Genomic DNA, 24,352 nt, shown 5'->3' on the forward strand with positions numbered 1-24,352 from the left:
GGATCAAATCACAAACTCTCACCTTTCTTCTTCTTCTTGTAGATGAAGTATCCAACCACTGTGAGCACCAGAGCGGAGGCAGCGACGGCGGCCATGATGATGTACAAGGTCAGGAAAGTCCTGGCTGTGGATGGAGAGCAAAGTAAGTGGAGACATGATCAGGTGACCAGTGTTAGAGACGTGGTGGGGCCTCATTCAGCAGATCCATGCTGACCACACCTGGACTCTCATCTGGATGAAAGAAACCTCTGGAGACACCAAGAAGGTTCTGAAGACTCTTACCGTTGGTCAGGATGTTTGACGGATCCAGTTTGGTGACCACGTCTTCCGGAATGCCGTCCAGTTGAAACACACACTCGTACCTGGACCAGTCGTCAGACGGGAGTTTCAGGTCCACCATGTTCTGGAAGGTTCCGTCAGGGTTGGGGAGGATCTCTCCGTGTTCCACGTCCTCGTGCAGCTCCTCTCCGTCTTTGGTCCAGAACAACATGGCTCTGTCGGGGTAGAAGCCTGTAGCGTGGCAGGTGACCGGAGAGCTGGCTGTCTTCTGGAGGAGAGACACTCGTGGACGCTCTGAAGGGAGAGACACCACACTTCAGAGAGAAAGTCAAAGGATGGACAGAGAATGAAGGAGAGGAGGAGGAGGGAGGACAGGGGTGGAGGTGAGGAAAAGAAGATAAGAGGAGAGAGAGAGAGAGAGGACATGAGGAGAGAGAGGAGGGAGAGAAGGAGGAAGGAGAGCAGAAGGAGAAGAAGGTCATGGAACTACCTGTTCTCATCAAGGTTTTGCTCCCAAACTTCACAAACTTCTTCAGATCATTTGGACATTCCTGGGTGTAAAAGAACTGATTATATTTCTTCAAGCCTTCATCCTGGTCCAACTTGTGTTTGGTGATGACGGCCTGAGGACTCGGAGCGACCCAGGTCAGAGTCTGAAGGTCAAACACGATGAAGTCTTCTCCATCATAGCCGTACTGTTCATAACCTTTGACCTCTCCAGTCTCATCGTCCCACTCACAACCGTTCATTATCTGAAAGATGTGAACACCTGAGAGAGAAACCAGAGTGAGACCTGATCTACTCCACTGTTTAATACTCCACTGTGATCTACTCCACTGTTTAATACTCCACTGTGATCTACTCCACTGTTTAATACTCCACTGTTTAATACTCCACTGTGATCTACTCCACTGTTTAATACTCCACTGTGATCTACTCCACTGTTTAATACTCCACTGTGATCTACTTCACTGTTTAATACTCCACTGTGGTCTACTCCACTGTTTAATACTCCACTGTGATCTACTCCACTGTTTAATACTCCACTGTGATCTACTTCACTGTTTAATACTCCACTGTGGTCTACTCCACTGTTTAATACTCCACTGTGGTCTACTCCACTGTTTAATACTCCACTGTGATCTACTCCACTGTTTAATACTCCACTGTGATCTACTCCACTGTGATCTACTTCACTGTTTAATACTCCACTGTGATCTACTCCACTGTTTAATACTCCACTGTGATCTACTTCACTGTTTAATACTCCACTGTGGTCTACTCCACTGTTTAATACTCCACTGTGATCTACTCCACTGTTTAATACTCCACTGTGATCTACTTCACTGTTTAATACTCCACTGTGGTCTACTCCACTGTTTAATACTCCACTGTGATCTACTCCACTGTTTAATACTCCACTGTGATCTACTCCACTGTGATCTACTCCACTGTTTAATACTCCACTGTGATCTACTCCACTGTTTAATACTCCACTGTGATCTACTCCACTGTTTAATACTCCACTGTGATCTACTTCACTGTTTAATACTCCACTGTGGTCTACTCCACTGTTTAATACTCCACTGTGATCTACTCCACTGTTTAATACTCCACTGTGATCTACTCCACTGTGATCTACTTCACTGTTTAATACTCCACTGTGGTCTACTCCACTGTTTAATACTCCACTGTGATCTACTCCACTGTTTAATACTCCACTGTGATCTACTCCTCTGTTTAATACACCACTGTGGTCTACTCCACTGTGATCTACTTCACTGTTTAATACTCCACTGTGATCTACTCCACTGTGATCTACTTCACTGTTTAATACTCCACTGTGATCTACTCCACTGTTTAATACTCCACTGTGATCTACTCCTCTGTTTAATACACCACTGTGGTCTACTCCACTGTGATCTACTTCACTGTTTAATACTCCACTGTGATCTACTCCACTGTTTAATACTCCACTGTGATCTACTCCACTGTTTCATTCTCCACTGTGATCTACTCCACTGTGATCTGCCTCACTGTTTAATACTCCACTGTGATCTACTCCACTGTGATCTACTCCACTGTTTAATACTCCACTGTGATCTACTCCACTGTTTCATTCTCCACTGTGATCTACTCCACTGTTTAATACTCCACTGTGATCTACTCCACTGTTTAATACTCCACTGTGATCTACTCCACCGTTTAATACTCCACTGTGATCTACTCCACTGTTTAATACTCCACTGTGATCTACTCCACTGTTTCATTCTCCACTGTGATCTACTCCACTGTTTAATACTCCACTGTGGTCTACTCCACTGTTTAATACTCCACTGTGATCTACTCCACTGTGATCTACTCCACTGTTTAATACTCCACTGTGATCTACTCCACTGTTTAATACTCCACTGTGGTCTACTCCACTGTTTAATAATCCACTGTGATCTACTCCACTGTGATCTACTTCACTGTTTAATACTCCACTGTGGTCTACTCCACTGTTTAATACTCCACTGTGGTCTACTCCACTGTTTAATAATCCACTGTGATCTACTCCACTGTTTAATACTCCACTGTGATCTACTCCACTGTTTAATACTCCACTGTGGTCTACTCCACTGTTTAATACTCCACTGTGATCTACTCCACTGTGATCTACTCCACTGTTTCATACTCCACTGTGATCTACTTCACTGTTTAATACTCCACTGTGGTCTACTCCACTGTTTAATACTCCACTGTGGTCTACTCCACTTTTTAATACTCCAATGTGATCTACTCCACTGTTTAATACTCCACTGTGGTCTACTCCACTGTTTAATACGCCACTGTGGTCTACTCCACTGTTTAATACTCCACTGTGATCTACTCCACTGTTTAATACTCCACTGTGATCTACTCCACTGTTTAATACTCCACTGTGATCTACTCCACTGTTTAATACTCCACTGTGATCTATTCCACTGTTTAATACTCCACTGTGATCTACTCCATTGTTTAATACTCCACTGTGGTCTACTCCACTGTTTAATACTCCACTGTGATCTACTCCACTGTTTAATACTCCACTGTGGTCTACTCCACTGTTTATTACTCCACTGTGATCTACTCCACTGTTTAATACTCCACTGTGGTCTACTCCACTGTTTAATACTCCACTGTGGTTTACTCCACTATTTAATACTCCACTGTGATCTACTCCACTGTTTAATACTCCACTGTGATCTACTCCACTGTTTAATACTCCACTGTGATCTACTCCACTGTTTAATACTCCACTGTGATCTACTCCACTGTTTAATACTCCACTGTGATCTACTCCACTGTTTAATACTCCACTGTGGTCTACTCCACTGTTTAATACTCCACTGTGATCTACTCCACTGTTTAATACTCCACTGTGGTCTACTCCACTGTTTAATACTCCACTGTGATCTACTCCACTGTTTAATACTCCACTGTGGTCTACTCCACTGTTTAATACTCCACTGTGGTTTACTCCACTGTTTAATACTCCACTGTGATCTACTCCACTGTTTAATACTCCACTGTGATCTACTCCACTGTTTAATACTCCACTGTGATCTACTCCACTGTTTAATACTCCACTGTGATCTACTCCACTGTTTAATACTCCACTGTGATCTACTCCACTGTTAAATACTCCACTGTGATCTACTCCACTGTTTAATACTCCACTGTGATCTACTCCACTGTTTAATACTCCACTGTGATCTACTCCACTGTTTAATACTCCACTGTGATCTACTCCACTGTTTAATACTCCACTGTGATCTACTCCACTGTTTAATACTCCACTGTGGTCTACTCCACTGTTTAATACTCCACTGTGATCTACTCCACTGTTTAATACTCCACTGTGGTCTACTCCACTGTTTAATACTCCACTGTGGTTTACTCCACTATTTAATACTCCACTGTGATCTACTCCACTGTTTAATACTCCACTGTGATCTACTCCACTGTTTAATACTCCACTGTGATCTACTCCACTGTTAAATACTCCACTGTGATCTACTCCACTGTTTAATACTCCACTGTGATCTACTCCACTGTTTAATACTCCACTGTGATCTACTCCACTGTTTAATACTCCACTGTGGTCTACTCCACTGTTTAATACTCCACTGTGATCTACTCCACTGTTTAATACTCCACTGTGGTCTACTCCACTGTTTAATACTCCACTGTGGTTTACTCCACTATTTAATACTCCACTGTGGTCTACTCCACTGTTTAATACTCCACTGTGATCTACTCCACTGTTTAATACTCCACTGTGATCTACTCCACTGTTAAATACTCCACTGTGATCTACTCCACTGTTTAATACTCCACTGTGATCTACTCCACTGTTTAATACTCCACTGTGGTCTTCTCTCCTTCTCTGAACTTGTATGATCTACTCCAGTTTCCTCCTCTGATCTACTCTGTATACAAGATTGATGGTTCAGGATGTAAAAAGGTTGAACATGATTCAGTTTAAGGTCAAACATTGATTTTAAAGACAACAAACCTCCAGTTTGGTTGAATCTCTGTTTTGCTACTTCAATGTTGTTCTTCTGGACCTGCTGGTCATTATTTAAGATATTTGTGTTTCTCTCCCAGTACTGAGGATCATCTGCTGTGACCTGGATCATCCAGTCTTGTTTGGGTACAAGTCTCCTGGTGTTGCTGTCGTAGTGTTCCACTTCAACTCCGTCCACATAAGCGACAAAAACAAACTCTGGGAAGTTTTTAACTCCAGCAGACGCAGTTCGGAAAAACTGCATTGTGTGAATCACTGTGAGACACAAAAACAAAGTTTAGATCTTCTCTGGTTCTGATGACACAACGTTGTGATGCAGCAGAACAATCACATCTTCTACAAAGACAAAGAGGTGAAGAACAGAGGGACAGTCAGCAGTGACACAAAGTTCACGTCCACACACGGACACCAGCAGAACATCCTTCACACTTCACTCTCCAAGAACCCTGGCTAACTGGGACACAACTATAGAAGAAGAAGAAGAAGAAAAAACGATTAATATGAATAACAATCTGAAATGTAATAAATATTTATAATAAAACAAATAAGGAATAAAGAGAATTAAAAGAATAAATGGATGAATTAAGAAGAAACAGGAGCAACAATGTTGAAAAAGATCAAACAACTAAATTGAAATTGTTTTTAAAAAACGCATAGATAATAAAATATTAAAACCAAGTTCATGGAACAAATCTAAGAATGATTGATAGAATAAAGATCATTGAAGGACATTAAGGTTAATGATGAACTTAAATAACATGAGTTTATATCAGTTTATAAATAACATGTTTCTGAAGATTACTGTTCAACATGATTGTAAATGTTTCATTTAGATATTTTAAGTCCAAACACAAGTTCAGAGCAGCTGCTTCACTGAGTTGCTCCAATAAACTGTGAGATGTGATAATATGTTGAAGTGAGCTGAGCTACAAGGTTGTCTGAACATGCGCACTTAAGAAATGCGACACTTTCTTTGTTTTTATTTCCTCATTTTAGTTCATGATAGACTTGTTTACTAAAGTCAAATCAATGAAAATTGTAAAAGCTCTTCTTGTGAGTCAATGAATCTCCTGATGGCAGCATCGTTTAAAAACAAGTGATCAGCTCATGAAGCAAAACTCTGGAGTCACTTTCTGTTCAGCGTCAAACAAGTTCCTCCGTCAATCAACAGAAGTGACTCAACAGCGCCACCAGGTGAGCACCTGACATTGAGCTCGGATCTACTTTTCTGTGTACGACTTCTTCACGGTTCTGAGATGAAAAGTGAATCAGTGAAACACTTTGACTCCTCTGAGAGTGAAAAGGTCATGAAGGTTGTAGTGAAGAGTATTTGGAGAAATAAAAGGTGACGCAGGTGTGAACACATGAAAGTGGAGGAAGGAGACTCACTCGCAGTTGAGCTGTGGATCCACACAACAAGCACAAACAACACCTTCTTCATCTTCAGCTCTTTTCTGGAGACTAGGATCCAACAAGTCTTCAGGTCGACGAACGAAGTACAAGTGAAAGTAAACAACAGACGCAGGAAGAAATATCTGAGCCAATGAGGATTCAGTGTGACGTCACGTCCAGATGGAAAGTGAAAGTAAACCAAACATGTTATTACGACTATTTTCTGTGACAAAAACTCCACTTCAAACTTTATTATTATTTCTTAGAGTCGTTCTTCTGAACCTTAAAGTCACGCAGAATGTGAACTATGGAATACCAGGAGTGTCAAATTAAAGTGAAGAGAAATAAAAGTGGATTGAATTGCTTTTTATTTTGACATACGATGATTTATATGTATAAACTTTCTTTCCTTCCTTTCTATTCTCTTTTATTCAGAAAAAAAGTTTTTCTAAAATATTACTATGAAAGTAAAAAATAAAGTTTTTTGTGGAGACGAGAAAAGCTTCTAGTTCCCTCTAGTGGTTCAAACATGACATTGAGCTCAAACAGTAAATACATTTGAATGATTTTCAGTCATTTTCATCAATTCAAGAACCATTTTTATCATTATTTTACGGACAGACTTTCTGTAGTTAAAAAAACACTTGAACTATCTTCAGTTCCCTCCTGGTCAGTGAGCTCTTGGTGCTCTACGATCTCTCCAACATTGTATGGTCTCACAGGAAGTAAAACTGCCTGTTCTTGGTACTATTTACCCACAAACCTTAGCATGAACTGGCCCTCAAAAGTAAACCTGTCAGAGAAAGTAAAGGTCTCAGGCAACAGCAGGTTGAAAGTGGGGATATAAGCAGTGGAGAAAATAAAAAATTAACTTTCAGGTTGAATTATAGAATTAAAATATATCATTTTTACTTAAAGTATACAATATTTGACTGTTTTTTTAGTTGATAAATCTCATACAGAAATAAAGTTGTGTGATGAGCTACAATATTTAACTTCATCAAAATGTCTTTAAATCCATTTTAATTAACATTTTCAATCAGGTTTTGTTTTTACACACAAATAAATGTGATCAGTATCCGTTCATGGTGATTGTCCTTATCTGCCACAATGATTCTTCCCTGACTGAATATCTTTTGAGCGTGTTGTGTTGAGTCTGTAATGCTGCCAACAAAGTTATGAATCTACAAGTTTCCTGACACACTTCGACTAGAAATTGTTCTTGATGATAGTTTATTGAAAATAATTCTTCTCACTTTTGTTTCTTTGTCAAGATGAAACATTAAACATTTCCACATGGTTGGTTTAAACACTCAATGTGAACATTTTGGTGCATGTGTTGAACTTTCATTTGGATTAATATGTAAGTTCACAGTATTGAGGGGAGGAATATGATCAGAGTGTTGGTTTTCCATTTTAAAAGTGTAAATATTGTCTCATTCTGCACTTTGTCCAGGACGAGAACACAGTCTTCTCTTTCAGTCAGACAAGCCTACTCTTGGGATGAAGGTTTTTGATCATCCATTGTGCCGACCAAGGCTTTTCTATGGTTTTCCACCAGTGTTTCCTCTTTCCTCTTGAGAACAGTGAGGCTCGAGGGTTTGAGGTTGATTTTAGTGGCACCAGAAGCTCCAACAAATCACTGGTTCCTCAACTGGTTGGCTCTACAACAAACTGAAGAAATGCTGACTCTGCTCTCTGTTCTAATGTTGACCACAAACTGTTCTTTGTAGTGTAGTTCACAGAAATAAATAATATTTTACTCAACATTATTCATTAAATGACATTTGTTTCTTATAATATTAACTTTACTCCATGTTTTGTAATAATGTAGGAACTTACTTTGAAAGCTTTATGGTTCATGTGTTTGATATACACATACATTTCATGTTGTGTGTTTAATAGTGATGTGTTGATGAAGCCAAATGAAACAGTGTCATGTTGTTTAGAGGTCAGTAGGTGGCGCCATCAGTTTAAAAATGATGTGATGTTTCATTAGAAAAATTGTTCAAAACAATGGAGAATAGTGCAGAGACCGCCATCTAGTGGAAAAATAATGACACTGCTTCATGAAGAATACTTACAAAGTATATTATTAATTGACATTTGTTTATTCTAATATTGACTTTACGACGTGTGTTTTTTAAATAATGTAGAAACCTAGTTTGAAAGTATTGTGGTGCATGTGTTTGATTTGTAAATACATTTCAAGTTGTGTATTTAATGTGAATCACACAGTATCATGTTTGTTCAACTAAAATACAAAATCAACCATCACTATAATAGTTTGGTGTGAGGATGGAGTGTGATGTTGGTGCAGAGTTAAATTAAATTAAGACTAAGTTAAATTTCTATAGTTCTTAACTTAAGAAATGTGTTTGTAAAGTGTTTGGTGTCACTAACCATGATGAAGAGTTGTGATATTCCTTCCTGAGTGTGAAGCAGACAGAGAATAATGATTGACTTCATATGTTCTCTGTCATTGATGATCCTTCTTTACTTCCTTTGGCAGTATTGAGAGGAATATGATCAGAGTGGTTGTTATGTACAATATATGAAAACATTTGTATCTGTTAATCTACATCTCTACTGTCTCCTTGAGCAGATACATACAACTCTCCACTGGAGGTAGATGCTCTTGCTCTTTCATTGTGGTCACTTTAATCTTTTCCACTACAGTGTTTCCTCCTCCTGCTCTTGAGGAGAGTGAGAGGTTTAAGGTTCATTTAGTGGCTCCAGCAAAAACAAGCCCTCATCTCTGTGACAGACTGCTTTGACTGGTGTGAGAGCAACTACCTTTGCTTAAACACCGGTAAGACAAGGGAGATGGTGATTGACTTCAGGAAAAAGTCCCCACCACATCAACCGGTGAGCATCCAGGGCTCGGACATTGAGCTGGTGGACAGCTTCAAATACCTGGGTGTTCACCTCAACAATAAACTGAACTGGTCCACACACATCAACGCCGTGTACAAGAAGGGCCGAAGTCGCCTCCACCTCCTGGGGAGACTGAGGTCCTTCGGAGTGTGCAGACCACTTTTAAGGACCTTTTATGACTCCGTGGTAGCCTCTGCTATCCACTACGCTGTGGTCTGCTGGGGAGCAGCAGCACGGACCGGGACAGGAAGAGACTGAACAGGCTGGTCACGAGGGCCGGCTCTGTCCTGGGCCGCTCGCTGGAGGAGGTGGAGGAGGTGGGAGAGAGGAGGACACTCTCCAGACTCTCCTCCATCAGGGACAACGCTCTCCACCCACTGCACCTGACCGTGGAGGAGCAGCTCCTTCAGTGGCTCAGGCACCCCCAGTGTAGGACGGAGCGTTATAGAAGGTCCTTCATCCCAACTGGTGTCAGGATATTTAACTCTCTACTTTAAATATCCTGATGCTAATCCGTAGCGTGTTTTTCTTCTTGTGTGCTTTTTATTTTATTTTTTTCCGTTTTTTATTTCTATTTTATTTTATTTTTTATTCTATTTTATTTTGTTAATAGTGTCAATTTCTAATTTTGTAAATAATTTGTATATTTTTAAGATCGTTTTTATTTTATTTTGTATTATCTCTTGTACTATTTCTTTCTCCTTGCACTTTATTTTCTTCCAACTGCGCTGTTGTGAAAGTGTGTTTCCCCTCTGGGGATGAATAAAGCCTTTCTATTCTATTCTATAAGAGTGGTGAAGGTCTGATGAAGCTTCATGAAGCAGTGTCATTATTTTCCACTAGATGGTGCTCTCTGCAATATTTTCCTTTGTTTTGAACAACTGTTTTAATTAAACATCACTTTTTTTTCTTCTTTCGTTTAGACAGTATTTATATTCTTACACAATTGACACCAGAGAGTTTAGTCTGAAGAATTTACTAGTTTACTGTAAATCTATTGAATTCCTAAAAAATCAGGCATCCTGGAGAAAAAAGTTCTGTTCATAAACAATGCATTTATTTATCTGATTAATTTCACAACAAAGTTATCAGCAAAAATATATCTCAACAACCATATCAGTAATAGTTGTACGTGTTTAAATATTCAGGTTTTTATCAAAATACAAACACATATCTCTACTAGTCTCACAAATCAATGAATCTGACAAATAAAAGTTTCTGCTTCTGAATCCTTTAAGCAGAAATGATGCCAAACTTGATGGTTTGTTAGAGCAAATGAATCCTAAAGCTTTAGTTAAGGATGAACTACTCTAATGGAAGTCTTCAGTGGTTCATGAGGCTTAATCTCACCATTACTGCTAAACTCATAGAAACGTTTGAAATTTAACCATGTTGTTATGAACCAACAACCACTCTGATCATATTCCTCTCAATACTGCACAAGGAAGTAAAGAAGGATCATCAATGACAGAGAACATATGAAGTCAATCATTATTCTCTGTCTGCTTCACACTCAGGAAGGAATATCACAACTCTTCATCATGGTTAGTGACACCAAACACTTTACAAACACATTTCTTAAGTTAAGAACTATAGAAATGATCCCTGAAAGTATAGTCTTAACTTAACTCTGCACCAACATCACACTCCATCCTCACACCAAACTATTATAATGAATAGTTGTTTTTTTTCATTTCACAGTTTATAAACAACATCTATACAAAAACAACAGGTTACCTATGTAACCTTGGTTCTACAAATGATTGTGACACTCTCTATAGGATGATTCTATGGATAACCTCTCTTGGCCCTGACTCTGAAAAAGAACAAAGCACTCACCACCTCTTTACATGTGACCTGCACTGAAACACACCAGCAATATATTCGTGCCTCTGACTTTCTTCACCGTCCTCAACTAGCAGACAAGTGGACACACTGGACAGAGTAGATGAAGATTCATCCACTCTGGACCAGAGTGAAGGGGTGGGTAGAAAGCCCAGAAGGAGACCACTCTGGTCCTCACAGTGCAGGTATGAACCTTCTAAAGAAAGAGGGTTCAAACATAGCATGACAGTTGCAATCCGTCTGATGGACAAACCAAACATGTCATCAGTACAATTAGCTGACACTGACGTGAGCAGCAGAAGCATCTTGAGGGACAAAATGTCCAAATGTCATCTGAGGCCAGAGTCTCAGTGGTCCATGAAGAAAACACTTCAGCAGTGGTAAGTAGTGATGGTCTGATGAAGCTTTATGAAGCAGTGTCATTATTTTCAGAGAACACTAGATGACGGTCTCTGCACTATTTTCTTTTTTTTCAAACTTAAGTTTTATTAGAATTTTCCACATTCAGGCAAACACACATACATCACAGAAAATAAAAAACACAAAACAAAAATAAAAAAATAAAAAAATAAAAATGGGGGTTGTTCATGTTTCTTACATGCATCTTTCAATATATAAAGTACACACTGATACAGTCCAAGTATTTCACAGGTGTCGTTGTTGTGTAAACAGAGTCCACTTTTTCCATTTTTCTATAAATTTGTCTTCTTGTGTCCTTATCCTGTGGGTTAAAAGTTCCATTTCAAAAACTCCTTTGACAATGTGAGTCCATTCTTCCACTGGTTTTCGTATTGTGCCATTTTTTGGTAATGGCCTTTTTAGCGGCTGCCACTAGTATTTTAAATAAATATTTGTCTTCCTTGTTTACAATGTTTGAATTTAAGCCCAGGTACAAAATTGAACATGCAGGTGGAATATTATAGCCCAAGATGTTTTCAACTGCTTCATGCACATCCTTCCAATATTTCCTGATTTTAGAGCAATACCAGAAAACATGAGCATCGACATTGACTTCGTTACAATCTCTCCAACACGACTGGTCCGATGACAGTTGTCTGCTTTTAATTTTTGGTGTAATGAAATATCTTATTACATTTTTCCAGCAGTGTTCCCTCCAGATACGAGAAGATGTCGTAGAATGCTGCGTCTTCCAAATATGTGACCATTCTTCTTGACTTATACTGATATGGAACTCTTTTTCCCACTTTTCCTTTACATCATTTGTTGTCTTTCCCTTAGTTTCCATCATTTGCTTGTATAATGTTGAGACAATTTTACACTTCTTTCCGTTATAGGTTCCAATCAAAGTTTGGATTATACCATTTCTGTTTTCATTCATGTTTGGTTTAATTTGTTTGTCATAGAAGTCCCGTAATTGTAAGAATCTAAAGTGGTGTCTGTTATTTAGAGAGTATATTTGTTTCAGTTCTTGGAAGCTCATCATTTTGCCATGTTTTGTGTCTGTGCATATTGCAGTTAAACCTGGATCCACTGCCTGAACTGTAAATCCAGATTATTTGGAGTGAAATTTTTATTGTATGCTATCCAACTGAATATTTTAATTTCATTTTCCAATTTGTGTTTTCTGACCACCTTGAACCACATTTCAAGTGTGAATTGACTTATTGTATCTAATTGGTTACTATATTCCTTCATGGTTTTTCTGTCTCCAATTAGACTTCGAATTTCCTGATCTCTACATTTTTCTTCTATATTTTTCCATTTTGCGTCAAAGTGTTGGTCACACCAACTTATAATTGGTCCTATCTGGGCCGCAAGATAGTATCCTCTCATGTTTGGTAAAGCCATCCCACCTCCCTCTTTACTAATCTGTAAGGTTTCAAATGTTACTCTCGGGTTTTGTCCATTCCATATAAATCTAGAGAACAATTTGTCCCACACTCTGAATAGAATCTCTGGTACCTCAACTGGTAATGCTTGAAACAGGTAAAGTAATCTAGGTAGGATGTTCATCTTGATTGTATCTATTCTTGAACTCAAATCCAGTGTAAGGGGACCCCACTTTTCTAGGTCAGTTTTAATTTCTTTATGTAGTTTGCTATAATTTTCTTCAGACAGTTTCTTGTATTCCTTGGTCAAGGTGACCCCTAGGTATGTTATTTTTTTGGCAAACCAATTTGTGTTTAATATTATTTTGAGATTCTCAGATGGAGTAAAATTCATTGCCATAATTTGCGTTTTTGCTCAATTTAATTTGTAGCCAGAACAGGAGCCAAATGCTTCCATGTGTTGTATTACTTTTGGAATACTAGTTTCTGGTTCTTGTAAATAACATATTATGTCATCTGCAAAAAGTCCAATAATTTGTTTTTCGTGATTCATTTCTATACCTTTAAGTTCCTTGTTTTGTCGGATTGCTTGGGCCAATGGTTCGATACAAATAGCAAAAAGAGTTGGTGAGAGGCAACAACCTTGTCTTGTAGATCTTTCTAAGGTAATAGGGTCTGATAGACTAGCATTTATTCTTATTCTTGCGGTCGGCTTTTGATTGAGCGATCTAATGCATCGTATTGCTTTACTATTTAGTCCAAATTTCTCTAGTACAAGATACAGGAATGACCAATTAACGCAATCAAACGCTTTTTCTGCATCAAAGCTTATGAGGACAGCTGAGATGTTGTTACGTTCCACATGATCTATTACATGCATAGTCCTCCTAATATTGTCATGCGTTTGACGGCCCTTGATAAATCCGGTCTGATCCTCATCAATTATCTCTGTCATGAATGTGCTGTATCTTTTTGCTATGATGGAAGTGTAAAGTTTATAATCTATGTTTAATAATGAGATCGGCCTGTCGTCTTCACACTTCTCACTGGTTTTCTTTTTTGGGATAACTGAGATGATAGCTTCGCTCCAAGACGGAGGAATCACACCCTGTTCAAGAGTGTAGTTAAATGATGTGTGTAGCATCGGGGTCAGCTGTTCATTGAATGTTTTATACCATTCAGACGGTAAACCGTCACTACCTGGTGATTTATTTGATTTGAACCTTCCAATTGCTCGCTCTATTTCCACTTTTGTTATCGGTGTTGTTAGGAGGTCATTTTGCTTTGTGCCGATGCATGGTAGATCTAGTGAGTTAAGAAAAGTTTTGATTTGACTTATGTCGGCAGAAGGTGGTTGTTTATACAAATTCTCATAATAATTTCTAAATTTAGTTTCTATTTCCTCTAAATCAAAAGTGGCTTCATTTGTTAAAGCATCTCTAATTTTATGAACGGAGCGGTCGATCTGCTGTTTTTTAAGTCTTCTTGCCAAAAGTCTCGTTCCTCTTGACCCCATCTCGTAATATGACTCTTTTAAATACCTAGTTCTTTTTTCTACTTCTGAATTTAATTGTCTTTTTATGTTCTCCCTGGTTTCTTGTATCTTTGGAAGTAGAGTGGGGTCCTGGCTGTTTTTGTGTTGTCGTTCTAACCTTAGTCGTTTTTCTTTCTCGTCCTTATATGCTGCTTCTCTTGTTTTTTTCAGTAAAGAGCACTTTGCTATAATATTTCCCCGCATAACTGCTTTAAGAGCATCCCACACTATTGCAGGGTTAACCTCACCATTTTCCTTTTCTTTTTGATATGTGAAAATATCATTTTTGATTTCTTCAACTATTTTTTTCTTGTTCAGAATACCAATATTCAACCTCCACATTGTTTTTTTAACTCGTGATTTTAGTTTAATTTTGAATATTACTGGGCTGTGGTCAGATATATCCGCTTCTCCTATTACACACGTACTTTCACCTTTGGATCGTCACTGTAATGGTTTGGTGTGAGGATGGAGTGTGATGTTGGTGCAGAGATAAGTTAAGACTATACTTTCAGGGATCATTTCTATAGTTCTTAACTTAAGAAATGTGTTTGTAAAGTGTTTGGTGTCACTAACCATGATGAAGAGTTGTGATATTCCTTCCTGAGTGTGAAGCAGACAGAGAATAATGATTGACTTCATATGTTCTGTCATTGATGATCCTTCTTTACTTCCTTGTGCAGTATTGAGAGGAATATGATCAGAGTGGTTGTTGGTTCATAACAACTAAATGTTAAACCTTTATGAGTTTAGCAGTAATGGTGAGATTAAGCCTCATGAACCACTGAAGACTTCCATTAGAGTAGTTCATCCTTAACTAAAGCTTTAGGATTCATTTGCTCTAACAAACCATCAAGTTTGGCATCATTTCTGCTTAAAGGATTCAGAAGCAGAAACTTTTATTCGTCAGATTCATTGATTTGTGAGACTAGTAGAGATATGTGTTTGTATTTTGTTAAAAACCTGAATATTTAGGGGCGCTGTTGAGCATAGCAATGGAGTAGACATGTTTTTTGGAGCTCCACAGAACGACTATATAAAAGTAATTTTTTCAGCGCACTTTTTGGAAAACATTTGAATTTTACCTTTGCTAAACCATATGCCTAAAAACCGAAACTTTGAAATGGCTGGTAAATCAAGCAAAGGTGGGCAAACAGCGACTCAAGCCACGAGGCCTTCGCCTTCGACGCCGACTTTAGCCCCGAGCTCCATTGAAGTAGCTTTCCTGAGAAGGAGTGTCTCCGCACCCGACGCGTCGGTCACTGAATCGCTCAAGATGGAACTACTATCTTCGGTGCGCAAGGATTTACTTGAAATCCTTCAAACAGAAGTTGGCGCAGTGTTGGAAAGTGAGATGGCGGTGATTCCAGCGGATATTGGTGCAGCGAGAGCGGAGCTCAAAGAATACAGGTCGACGATCAACTCTGAACTCTGACCTCTGAACTCTCCGCCATGAAAGCTACGGTGAAGGATGTGGAAGAAAGTTTGTCAACGTGCACGGATGATGTTGTTTCACTCAAGAAGGAGGTGAAGCGGCTCACGGGGGTCGTGGACCAACTTCACAATAAATGCGAGGACTTGGAGGCGAGGTCGCGGAGGAACAATGGAAGGATCGTCGGAATCCCGGAGACCCGTGAATGCAACACCGAGTCTGTGTCCTTCTGCAGCCTTTGATCTGAAGGACGCTCCTGGACAGAACCGTCTCTCCCCGCCTGGATCTACAGAGGGACGCCGGTCAAACACCATCATAGCCCGCGTTCACTACTTCCAAGACTGTGAAAACATCCTGAGACTCGCTCGGATCAAACAACGCATCAGTGTGGACGGAGTCAGCATCTCAGTGTTTCCTGACCCGACAAGTGTTGCCAAAGCACGCGCGGCGTTCAATGACGTCAAGAGTCGGTTTCGTGGAGTGGACGGGGTTCGCTTCGGATTTGCTTATCCTGCCCGCTTCAGAATCACCTACAAGAATGTGGAGAAATCCTTCTACTGCTGCAGAGGCGCGAGTATGTCAACAAAAACATCAGTGGAGCCTTAATTGTATTAAGTCAAGTTCTGTTGGGGCCAACTTTAGCTTCCTGAGCGTGTTAGTGCAGATACCTTTTATGGTAGGTTTATTTGTTGATGTTGTTTTTGTTTGTTTATGTTTACTCCATACAGTTACAAGTGTATTTATACCCATGTTAAAATATGAGTCACAACCCACTGTCTTTAGGTTCAACACCTTTTATAAGCTAGAACGTAAAAGGAGTGAACCGAAACACTGGTGATTGCTCCTGATGATAAGATTCCAGGGTTGAGTCAGTACTTGGGTGACTTAGGTCAGTCTGTCAAACTGAGCCTGAGAAACCTGGGTGTTGTATTTGATAAATACATGTCTCTTGTTCAACACTGCAGAAAACTGACCAGAAACTGTTTCCTTCAACTGAGAAAAATCTCTAAACTTAGGAAAATGTTGTCGGAACATGATCTGGATCTTATAATCCATGCGTTTGTTTCTTCTCGTCTGGACTATTGTAACAGTTTGTTTTCATGTCTTAACAAGAAGGATCGTCTCGTCTGCAGTTGATTCAGAACTCTGCAGCCAGAATTCTAACCCGCTCTAGTAGAAGAACTCACATTTCTCCGATCCTTAAAACTCTTCACTGGCTTCCAGTTTCTTTCAGGATCAACTTTAAAATTCTGGTTCTTACTTTCAGATCTATTCATGGTCAGGCTCCTCCTTACATCACTGATCTGATCCAGCCTTACACCCCAGCTCGGGCTCTGGGGTCTGTGGATCAGAATCTACTGATGGTTCCACGCACACGACTCAGGACCAGAGGAGAGAAATCTTTTCAGGCTGTTGCTCCTAAGCTTTGGAACGATCTTCTCTCTCTTTGCTCTTGATGATCTACTGACTCCTTTAAGAAACATCTTAAGACGTTTCTATTTGTTCAGGCTTTTCCTTGAATTTCTCGAACTCCTGTGTTGTTCTCAGTATTATCTTGATCTTTAAAGTATGTACTTTTTTGAGTATTGTTTTGATTGTTTAAGCGCTTTGTGACCCTGGTCTCGAAAAGCGCTATATACTGTAAATAAATATGACTTACTTACTTACTATTAAGCGTAACAAAGCTCTTACACACCTGAAGTCATTAGGTGGAGAGATAATGTTCTTACAAGAGACACACTTACGTCCAGAAGAACACTCAAAGTTAAAGAGGGGATGATAGAACATCACTCTGATTATGGGGATAGGTCAAGAGGAGCTGCCATACTTATTAGAAAAGGAGTCTGTTTTCAACTAAACAATTTCATATCTGATAACAAGGGAAGATATATCATAGTCGTGGGTAGATTGTCTGGAACTGAGGTGGCACTAGTTAATGTTTATGGCCCTAACTGATCCTCACTTCTTCTCTAGACTAATAGCAACTATTCCAGATCCTAACAAATATAACATCATTTTAGGAGGTGACTTTAATCTCGTACCTGAGCCAACGTTAGATAGATCCTCCACTAAACTTCAAAATAATTGATCAAAATCAGCAAATACAGTAAATCTCATTAAACAATCTTATGCACTTACTGACCCCTGGAGGAAATTAAACCTCACTACCAAACAATATTCTTTTTTTTCACATGTCCACCAATCGTTTTCGAGGATAGACTTTTTTCTGATAGACAACAGAATTTTGCCGTGTGTAACAAAATGCCAATACCACAGTATTGTGATTTCCCATCATGCACCAGTCCAACTGGACATAGCATTTCCAGACAGTGCACCAGTTCAACGCACATGGCGTCTTGACCCGCTCTTATTGTCAAGCAAAAACTTTCAACATTTTCTCTCGGATCAAATTGATTTCTTTCTTGACATCAATATTACTCCCGGGATGTCCTACACTTCAATCTGGGAGGCACTCAAAGCTTATCTAAGGGGACAAATTATTTCATTTTCAGCAAATGTCAAGAAAGAAAGAACTAAACGCCTCAATGAGATACAGCAGAAATGATTACAATTAGATAAAAAATGTGCATCTCAGCCTAATCCGTCCTTATTCAATGAAAGACAATTATTACAAGCCGAATACAATCATTTAACCACTGTCCAAATTGAGAAACTCCTCCTGAAAACAAAACAAACCTACTATGAACACAGTGACAAAGTGGCTCGACTACTGTCACCAAATCAAACAATCGGCAGCAAATCGTATCATTTCTGAAATTAATACAGCCGAGGGTTTGACATCTGTACACCCACAAACTATTAATGACCAGTTCAGAACATTTTATAGTGACCTTTATACCTCTGAGACTTCTGCAACATCATTGGAGATTGAGGACTTTTTAGAAAATATGCAAATTCCCCAAATGAATAAACAAGAACAATCTGTTATAGACTCCAGAATAACAACAGAGGAAATAACTCTAGCTATAAACTCAATGCAAAGCGGAAAAGCACCTGGTCCAGATGGATTCCCACTGAATTTTATCAAATGTTTTCAAATAAACTTTCACCTATTTTAAGTCAATTATTTGAAGAAACACGTATAACTTTAAAACTACCACCAAAAATGAATCAGGCAACTATTACAGTTATACCTAAAAAAGGAAAAGACCCGCGAGAATGTGGCTCGTACCTTACCTTACCTTACCTTACCTTACCTTACCTTACCATACCTTACCTTACCGGCCCATAAGCCTTCTCTGCTGCGACTATAAAATTCTCACTAAAGTTCTGTCTCGTCGTCTGGAAACAGTGACCAAAATAATCCACCCTGACCAGACTTGTTCTGTGCCAGGTAGGCAATCTTTCTTTAACATGCGACGTTTACTTAATATTTTATATAATTCCCATTCCACTGAAATGCCAGAAGTTGTTATCTCACTTGACGCTGAAAAAGCATTTGATCGGGTGGAGTGGAAATACTTATTTACAGTGTTGGGAAAATTTGGTTTTGGTTGGAACTTTATATCTTGGATCAAAATAATCTATTCCACACCAGTGGCTGCAGTACACACTAACTCAATAACATCAACGTATTTTAAACTTTACAGAGGAACAAGACAGGGTTGTTGTCTCACCTTTTCTTTTTGATTTAGCTATTGAGCCTCTGGCTCTGAGGAAAGAGGAGGAAATCTTTGGAGTGTTGAGGAACAAGGAAATTCATAAATGTTCACTATATGCTGATGACCTTTTGCTCTATTTGTCTAATCCAGTTGTTTCAATACCTGGAGTTATTGAAATATTACAAATATTTGGTCACATTTCAGGTTACAAATTACATTTTTCAAAAAGTGCTGTATTTCCAATCAATGATCTGGCAAAATCAATCGACTATAATATCTTCCCCTTTCAGTTAACAAACAAATGTACCTACTTGGGTTTAAAGATTACACATGTATACCAAGATTTCTTCCACAATCACTTCAAAACTCTGTTTGAACCAAAAATGACCTTTTAAGGTGGAGCCACTTACCAATCTCATTAGCAGGAAGGGTGAACACTATAAAGATGACTGTTCTTCCCCGTTTCCTCTATTTCTTTCAAATGATTCCTTATTATTTACCCAAATCTGTTTTTAAGGAACTTGACAGTTTAATTTCTGCATTTATATGGAACCGATCGGTGCCAAGAATGAAAAAATGTTTTCTGGAAATTCCAAGGTTGGAGGGAGGACTTGGTCTTCCTAACTTTATGTTCTATTACTGGGCAGCAAATGTGTGCAAATTTGCATTTTGTGTTGGTGCATGGCGGGAAAAACGAGGTCCACTTTGGGCTAATTTGGAAATAAATAATAATAATGCCATTTCTCTGCTAAGTGCTACACTACCAATAGGCCAGCACCAGATCTCCAACCCTGTTGTTAAAAATTCTATAAAGATTTGGAATCAATTTCGGAAACATTTTAATTTAAAAGATTTAAGTACATTCTCTCCCTTATTGAATAACCATCTTTTCCCCCCATCCGAGATGGACACTGGTTTCCAGGTCTGGCACAGTAGTGGACTGGTATTTCTAAAAGACTTGATTCAAAATAATCATTTTCTAACATTTGAGTATCTACAACAAAAACACAATCTTCATAAAAGTAATTTCTTCAGATATCTCCAAGTCAGGAGTTTTGCCAATAAATATCTTAAATTTCCACTTGTGCAATCCAACAACTCATGCAATGAGATTCTTTCCTTAAATCCACACATAAAAGGTAATATTTCCAAAATATATAGGATCATGCAAAATGTCAAACCTCTGTCATGGGACAAAACTAAGCCTGGGAACACGATTGAAACATTAAATGATCTGCAAGTTTCTGGCAGCGTAGCTTAGAGTGTATCCATTCGTCATCTTACTGCATAAAGCAACGTCTCATACAATTTAAAGTGTTACATCGTTTGCATTATTCAAATGAGAGACTTGCTAAAATCTACCCAGACGTCAGTCCACATTGTTTAAGATGTTCTCACAGACCAGCTACTTTGGGTCATATGTTCTGGCATTGTCCATCACTCAAAGGTTTCTGGAGTAGAATATTTGAATGTATTTCCCGCATGTGTAAAAAAGCAATAACACCTTCTCCACACATGTGTATATTTGTCGACCTCCACCTGACCTCTCTGTAAATACAGCACATGCAAACGCAATTGCATTTTCCTCATTGATGGCAGCAGACTTGTTCTTCTGCAGTGGAAGTCAGACAAGCCACCATCATTTAAGAGTTGGGTTCAAGAACTTCTCTCTATGTTGCAGTTAGAGAAAATAAAATACAGTCGGTCAAATTGTCTGGAGAAGTTTCATGAAACCTGGTCTCCTTTCATGCAGCATGTTAAAGAGCTGAACCTTACATAATACTTGAACAGTTTGGCTTATATTTTTATTTTTACCACCATATGTATGGAGTATTGTTTTTTCTTTTGTTTTTTTTGGTTTTTGTCTGTTTGTATCAATGTATACTATTATGCATCATTGTTCCTTTTTGAGTTGATTTTGATTTTTTGTTGAGTTTGGTTTTCTGAGACCGCGGGGTGGTTTTCTACGGGGGTGGAGGGTGGGATCTTTCTTTGTTTTTGTATTATACCTTTTATTTTACTTATTTTGTGTGTGTGTTTCAAAATGTATGTCTTAATATCTGAAAATCAATAAAAAGATGTTTAAAATATATATATATATATATATATATATATATATATATATATATATATATATATATATATATATATATATATATTTGAAAACGTTTTCTTGACTCCCGTCTGGTACAACTTTTAGCCATCATGAAACATTTTGGCTAGAAAAAAACTCAATAAATTCACACTTTCCCATAATGCCCAGAGACAATTTCTCTTAACGAAGTTTCAACATAAAGCATGTTGCAGTAGAACCTCAATGTAAATCAGCTCTGATAGTCCCTGGTTCAAATTGTATTTCAATGCAAACAAAGGCCTTATCATTAGATTCTTGAATGTACTGTAGTACCTTTAAATACTTTTATGGATTCTAGGGAACCCTAGCAAATCTACATGTTGTTAGACCCACAACCTCAACTGCTGGAAGATTTGTGTGATTGAGTTTGACACCACTTCTCTATTGAGTCTGGTTGAACTATTTAAGCTCATTTTTATCTTCCCTGTAACATGTTTACAAAGGACCAGGGATTAGTAAAGACACTCGCCACGATAATGATATAAATGGCAGTTACCAAACGTTCGGTTTTGCTGCCATTTTCTTTCTGATTTTGTTTAAAATATATATATTAAGGATAAGGATGCAACGTTCCAAATGTATCCTATTAGTAACAATTTCATAAAAATCATTCACATTGGTATAAAACCTTAATAATCTCCATCCCTTAGAAAAGAAACTTCATTAACACTAGTCTGTAGACTCTAGCAGCGTTAAACTAAACTATTTAGACCGACTCTTACCGTGCCACTTTCCCTTGAAGACCGTTCCAAATGAACCAGATCCTATCCTCTGACCCAGAGTGATCTGGCCCTCAGATATCTCCCAGTCGTCGCTGGAGTCCCTCCTCCCGAGAGTTTTCTGTTTCACGGCACATCACCATCACCTTCATCATCACCACAGCAACGTTCATCAAAGCACAAAGACGGTCTCTTACCATTTTATTGCGATCTTCAGACGAGGACGACGACTTGCGCTCTCTTTGTGGACACGGGGACTTCTGCGGGACCTTGACGTTGGTCAGAGAGCCGGGTAGAGATGCAGGAGGAGTGGCGGACAGACCTGTGGTGGTACCTGGACAGCAGGGGAAACAGAGAAAAAGCATTTGGAGCTTGAAAAAGTGAGTTAAGGCAGAAGAGGAGAGAAGAAGAAAGTTGACTTTAAAGAGTGCGTTTGCCGTTTGAATGTGCAGAAGAGGTCATGCAGTGGCAAATAATGTTTGTTACCCTATGATTTATTATTTTTTCATTTTACATCATGAATGAAACTCATTCGTACTTTAACTCTCAAATCAAGAATGATTTATACAAGTTAAAAGCCTTAATAATTACAAATACCTAAAACTAATTATTTTATTGACTTGCAGTCACGTTTATGCAATTTAATGAAAGAGGTCATATATATATAAATAAATAGCTCAGTTAGACTATTCTTATTTATAAGGCCAAATATTTTTTAATGGAGCTACACTAGTAAATGATACATGGACATTTTAAATACTACATTCATTATCAAAAGGCTTGACTTATCTAAGGAATCTCTTAAAAACAGCATCATTTATTTGCATATATTTACCATACAATGATGAAGAAAACGACTCTTTTGAAGTCTGTGTGTAACAAAAGTGCATCACAGTGTTTGAAACAGTAAGATTGAAGTGAATCCCACAACCATGAGAGAGAACATGTGAAAACATAAAGAGGGAAACACACACAGTGGACTTGACACAAGGTAAAGGGGCTGTTGTGCTGGGGTGGAGGTGTAGGTGAAGGAGGAAGAGGATGGGGGAAGAGAGGAAGAACACAGGAACACACAGAGGCCTAACTACCTCGGAAAACAGGCTCGGGCTCAAAATCAAAGACTATGTCATTGGGGTAGGAGTATAGGAGGGGGCTTGAGGTCCGTGTTCGGTGCTTCCTCAAGCAGCGGGCGGGGTGGGTCGGGGGGGCTGCAGGGCAAAAAGAGACAGACACACCATCACTGCTACTCACCCGGCCCCTCTAACCACCAACTGTCCATGGTTTTGCTCATGGCTTTACTGGAGCATTCATCTTACAACTATCACAGTTCCACTTCCTATTTTTAAACATTACCAGTTCAGTGAAGACGATTCTCTGAGACCAATCGTGGCAGAAACTAATACTGGCAACTCTTGATCCTTCTTAATATTTATAGTTAGAAAAATATGTTTTTCACATTTCCATTTTTTTATATTGAAGCAATCATTAACTGTAATTACATCTACCTTTGATTATTATCGTTACTATCATTTATATTACAAATGCATTGTTATTTAAAAGTGCAAGACAATATTGGCTTTATTTTTAGTCATGTATGTACTGGAATGGTTCTAACCATCTGTTTATTTATTTATATTTTGGGGTTTATTTATCAAAATAATACAGTTAAAGAGCTTATGTTACATAATTGCTAATGTTTCTAAACTGCTAATAAATGCAAGTCAAGTGTCGTTTAAGCTACTTTTTTATTGCATGTAAATCTCCAAAAGGGCAATATATTGAGAGGTGCAGGCTTGTTAAACTGATATATAGATATAATATATATATATATATATATATATATATATATATATATATATATATATATATATATTATATATATGAGTCACTTGACAACTTTATTTAACCTAATTACTATGAATTATGAATGAGGAGCTAATGAGGCTCATAAACATTGTTGCTAAATTGCTAAGGAAGTTATATTTTATTTTACACACTAGCTAACAGTGAATATTTGAAAAGCACTACAGAATTACACTAGATAAACAAATACATAAATATGGCTGATATGACAAGATTACTAACGTTTTTTTTTTTTTATTCACCCTAAAACATGACTATTGACATGTGTACCAATAGTTATTATAGTTACTTATTTAACCAAGTAGCTGAGTG

At 38.4% G+C, this 24,352-nt stretch overlaps 1 protein-coding gene and 3 non-coding genes across 4 annotated transcripts; 2 read left to right on the forward strand and 2 right to left on the reverse strand.

Moving 5' to 3' along the window:
• Positions 1-97: 97 nt before the first annotated feature.
• LOC148074834 (class I histocompatibility antigen, F10 alpha chain-like) lies at positions 98-23,468 on the reverse strand. The gene is made up of 7 exons (XM_087796133.1): positions 23,429-23,468; positions 23,266-23,385; positions 22,375-22,511; positions 22,181-22,298; positions 4,820-5,092; positions 770-1,048; positions 98-573 (listed from the first exon to the last, which is right to left on the reverse strand). The coding sequence occupies exons 1-7, from the start codon at positions 23,466-23,468 to the stop codon at positions 173-175; spliced, it is 1,368 nt and encodes a 455-aa protein (XP_087652259.1). The 3' UTR covers positions 98-172.
• LOC148074835 (small nucleolar RNA U3) lies at positions 8,553-8,762 on the forward strand. The gene has a single exon (XR_015712016.1). It is a non-coding gene; the product is annotated as a small nucleolar RNA U3 (small nucleolar RNA).
• LOC148074836 (small nucleolar RNA U3) lies at positions 10,509-10,721 on the reverse strand. The gene has a single exon (XR_015711958.1). It is a non-coding gene; the product is annotated as a small nucleolar RNA U3 (small nucleolar RNA).
• On the forward strand, positions 14,769-14,979 carry LOC148074837 (small nucleolar RNA U3). Its single transcript, XR_015712004.1, has one exon. It is a non-coding gene; the product is annotated as a small nucleolar RNA U3 (small nucleolar RNA).
• Positions 23,469-24,352: the final 884 nt, after the last annotated feature.

Source organism: Callionymus lyra, chromosome 7 (assembly GCF_982586985.1).
Source record: "Callionymus lyra chromosome 7, fCalLyr1.hap1.1, whole genome shotgun sequence".
In the NCBI taxonomy this organism is placed as follows: domain Eukaryota; kingdom Metazoa; phylum Chordata; class Actinopteri; order Syngnathiformes; family Callionymidae; genus Callionymus; species Callionymus lyra.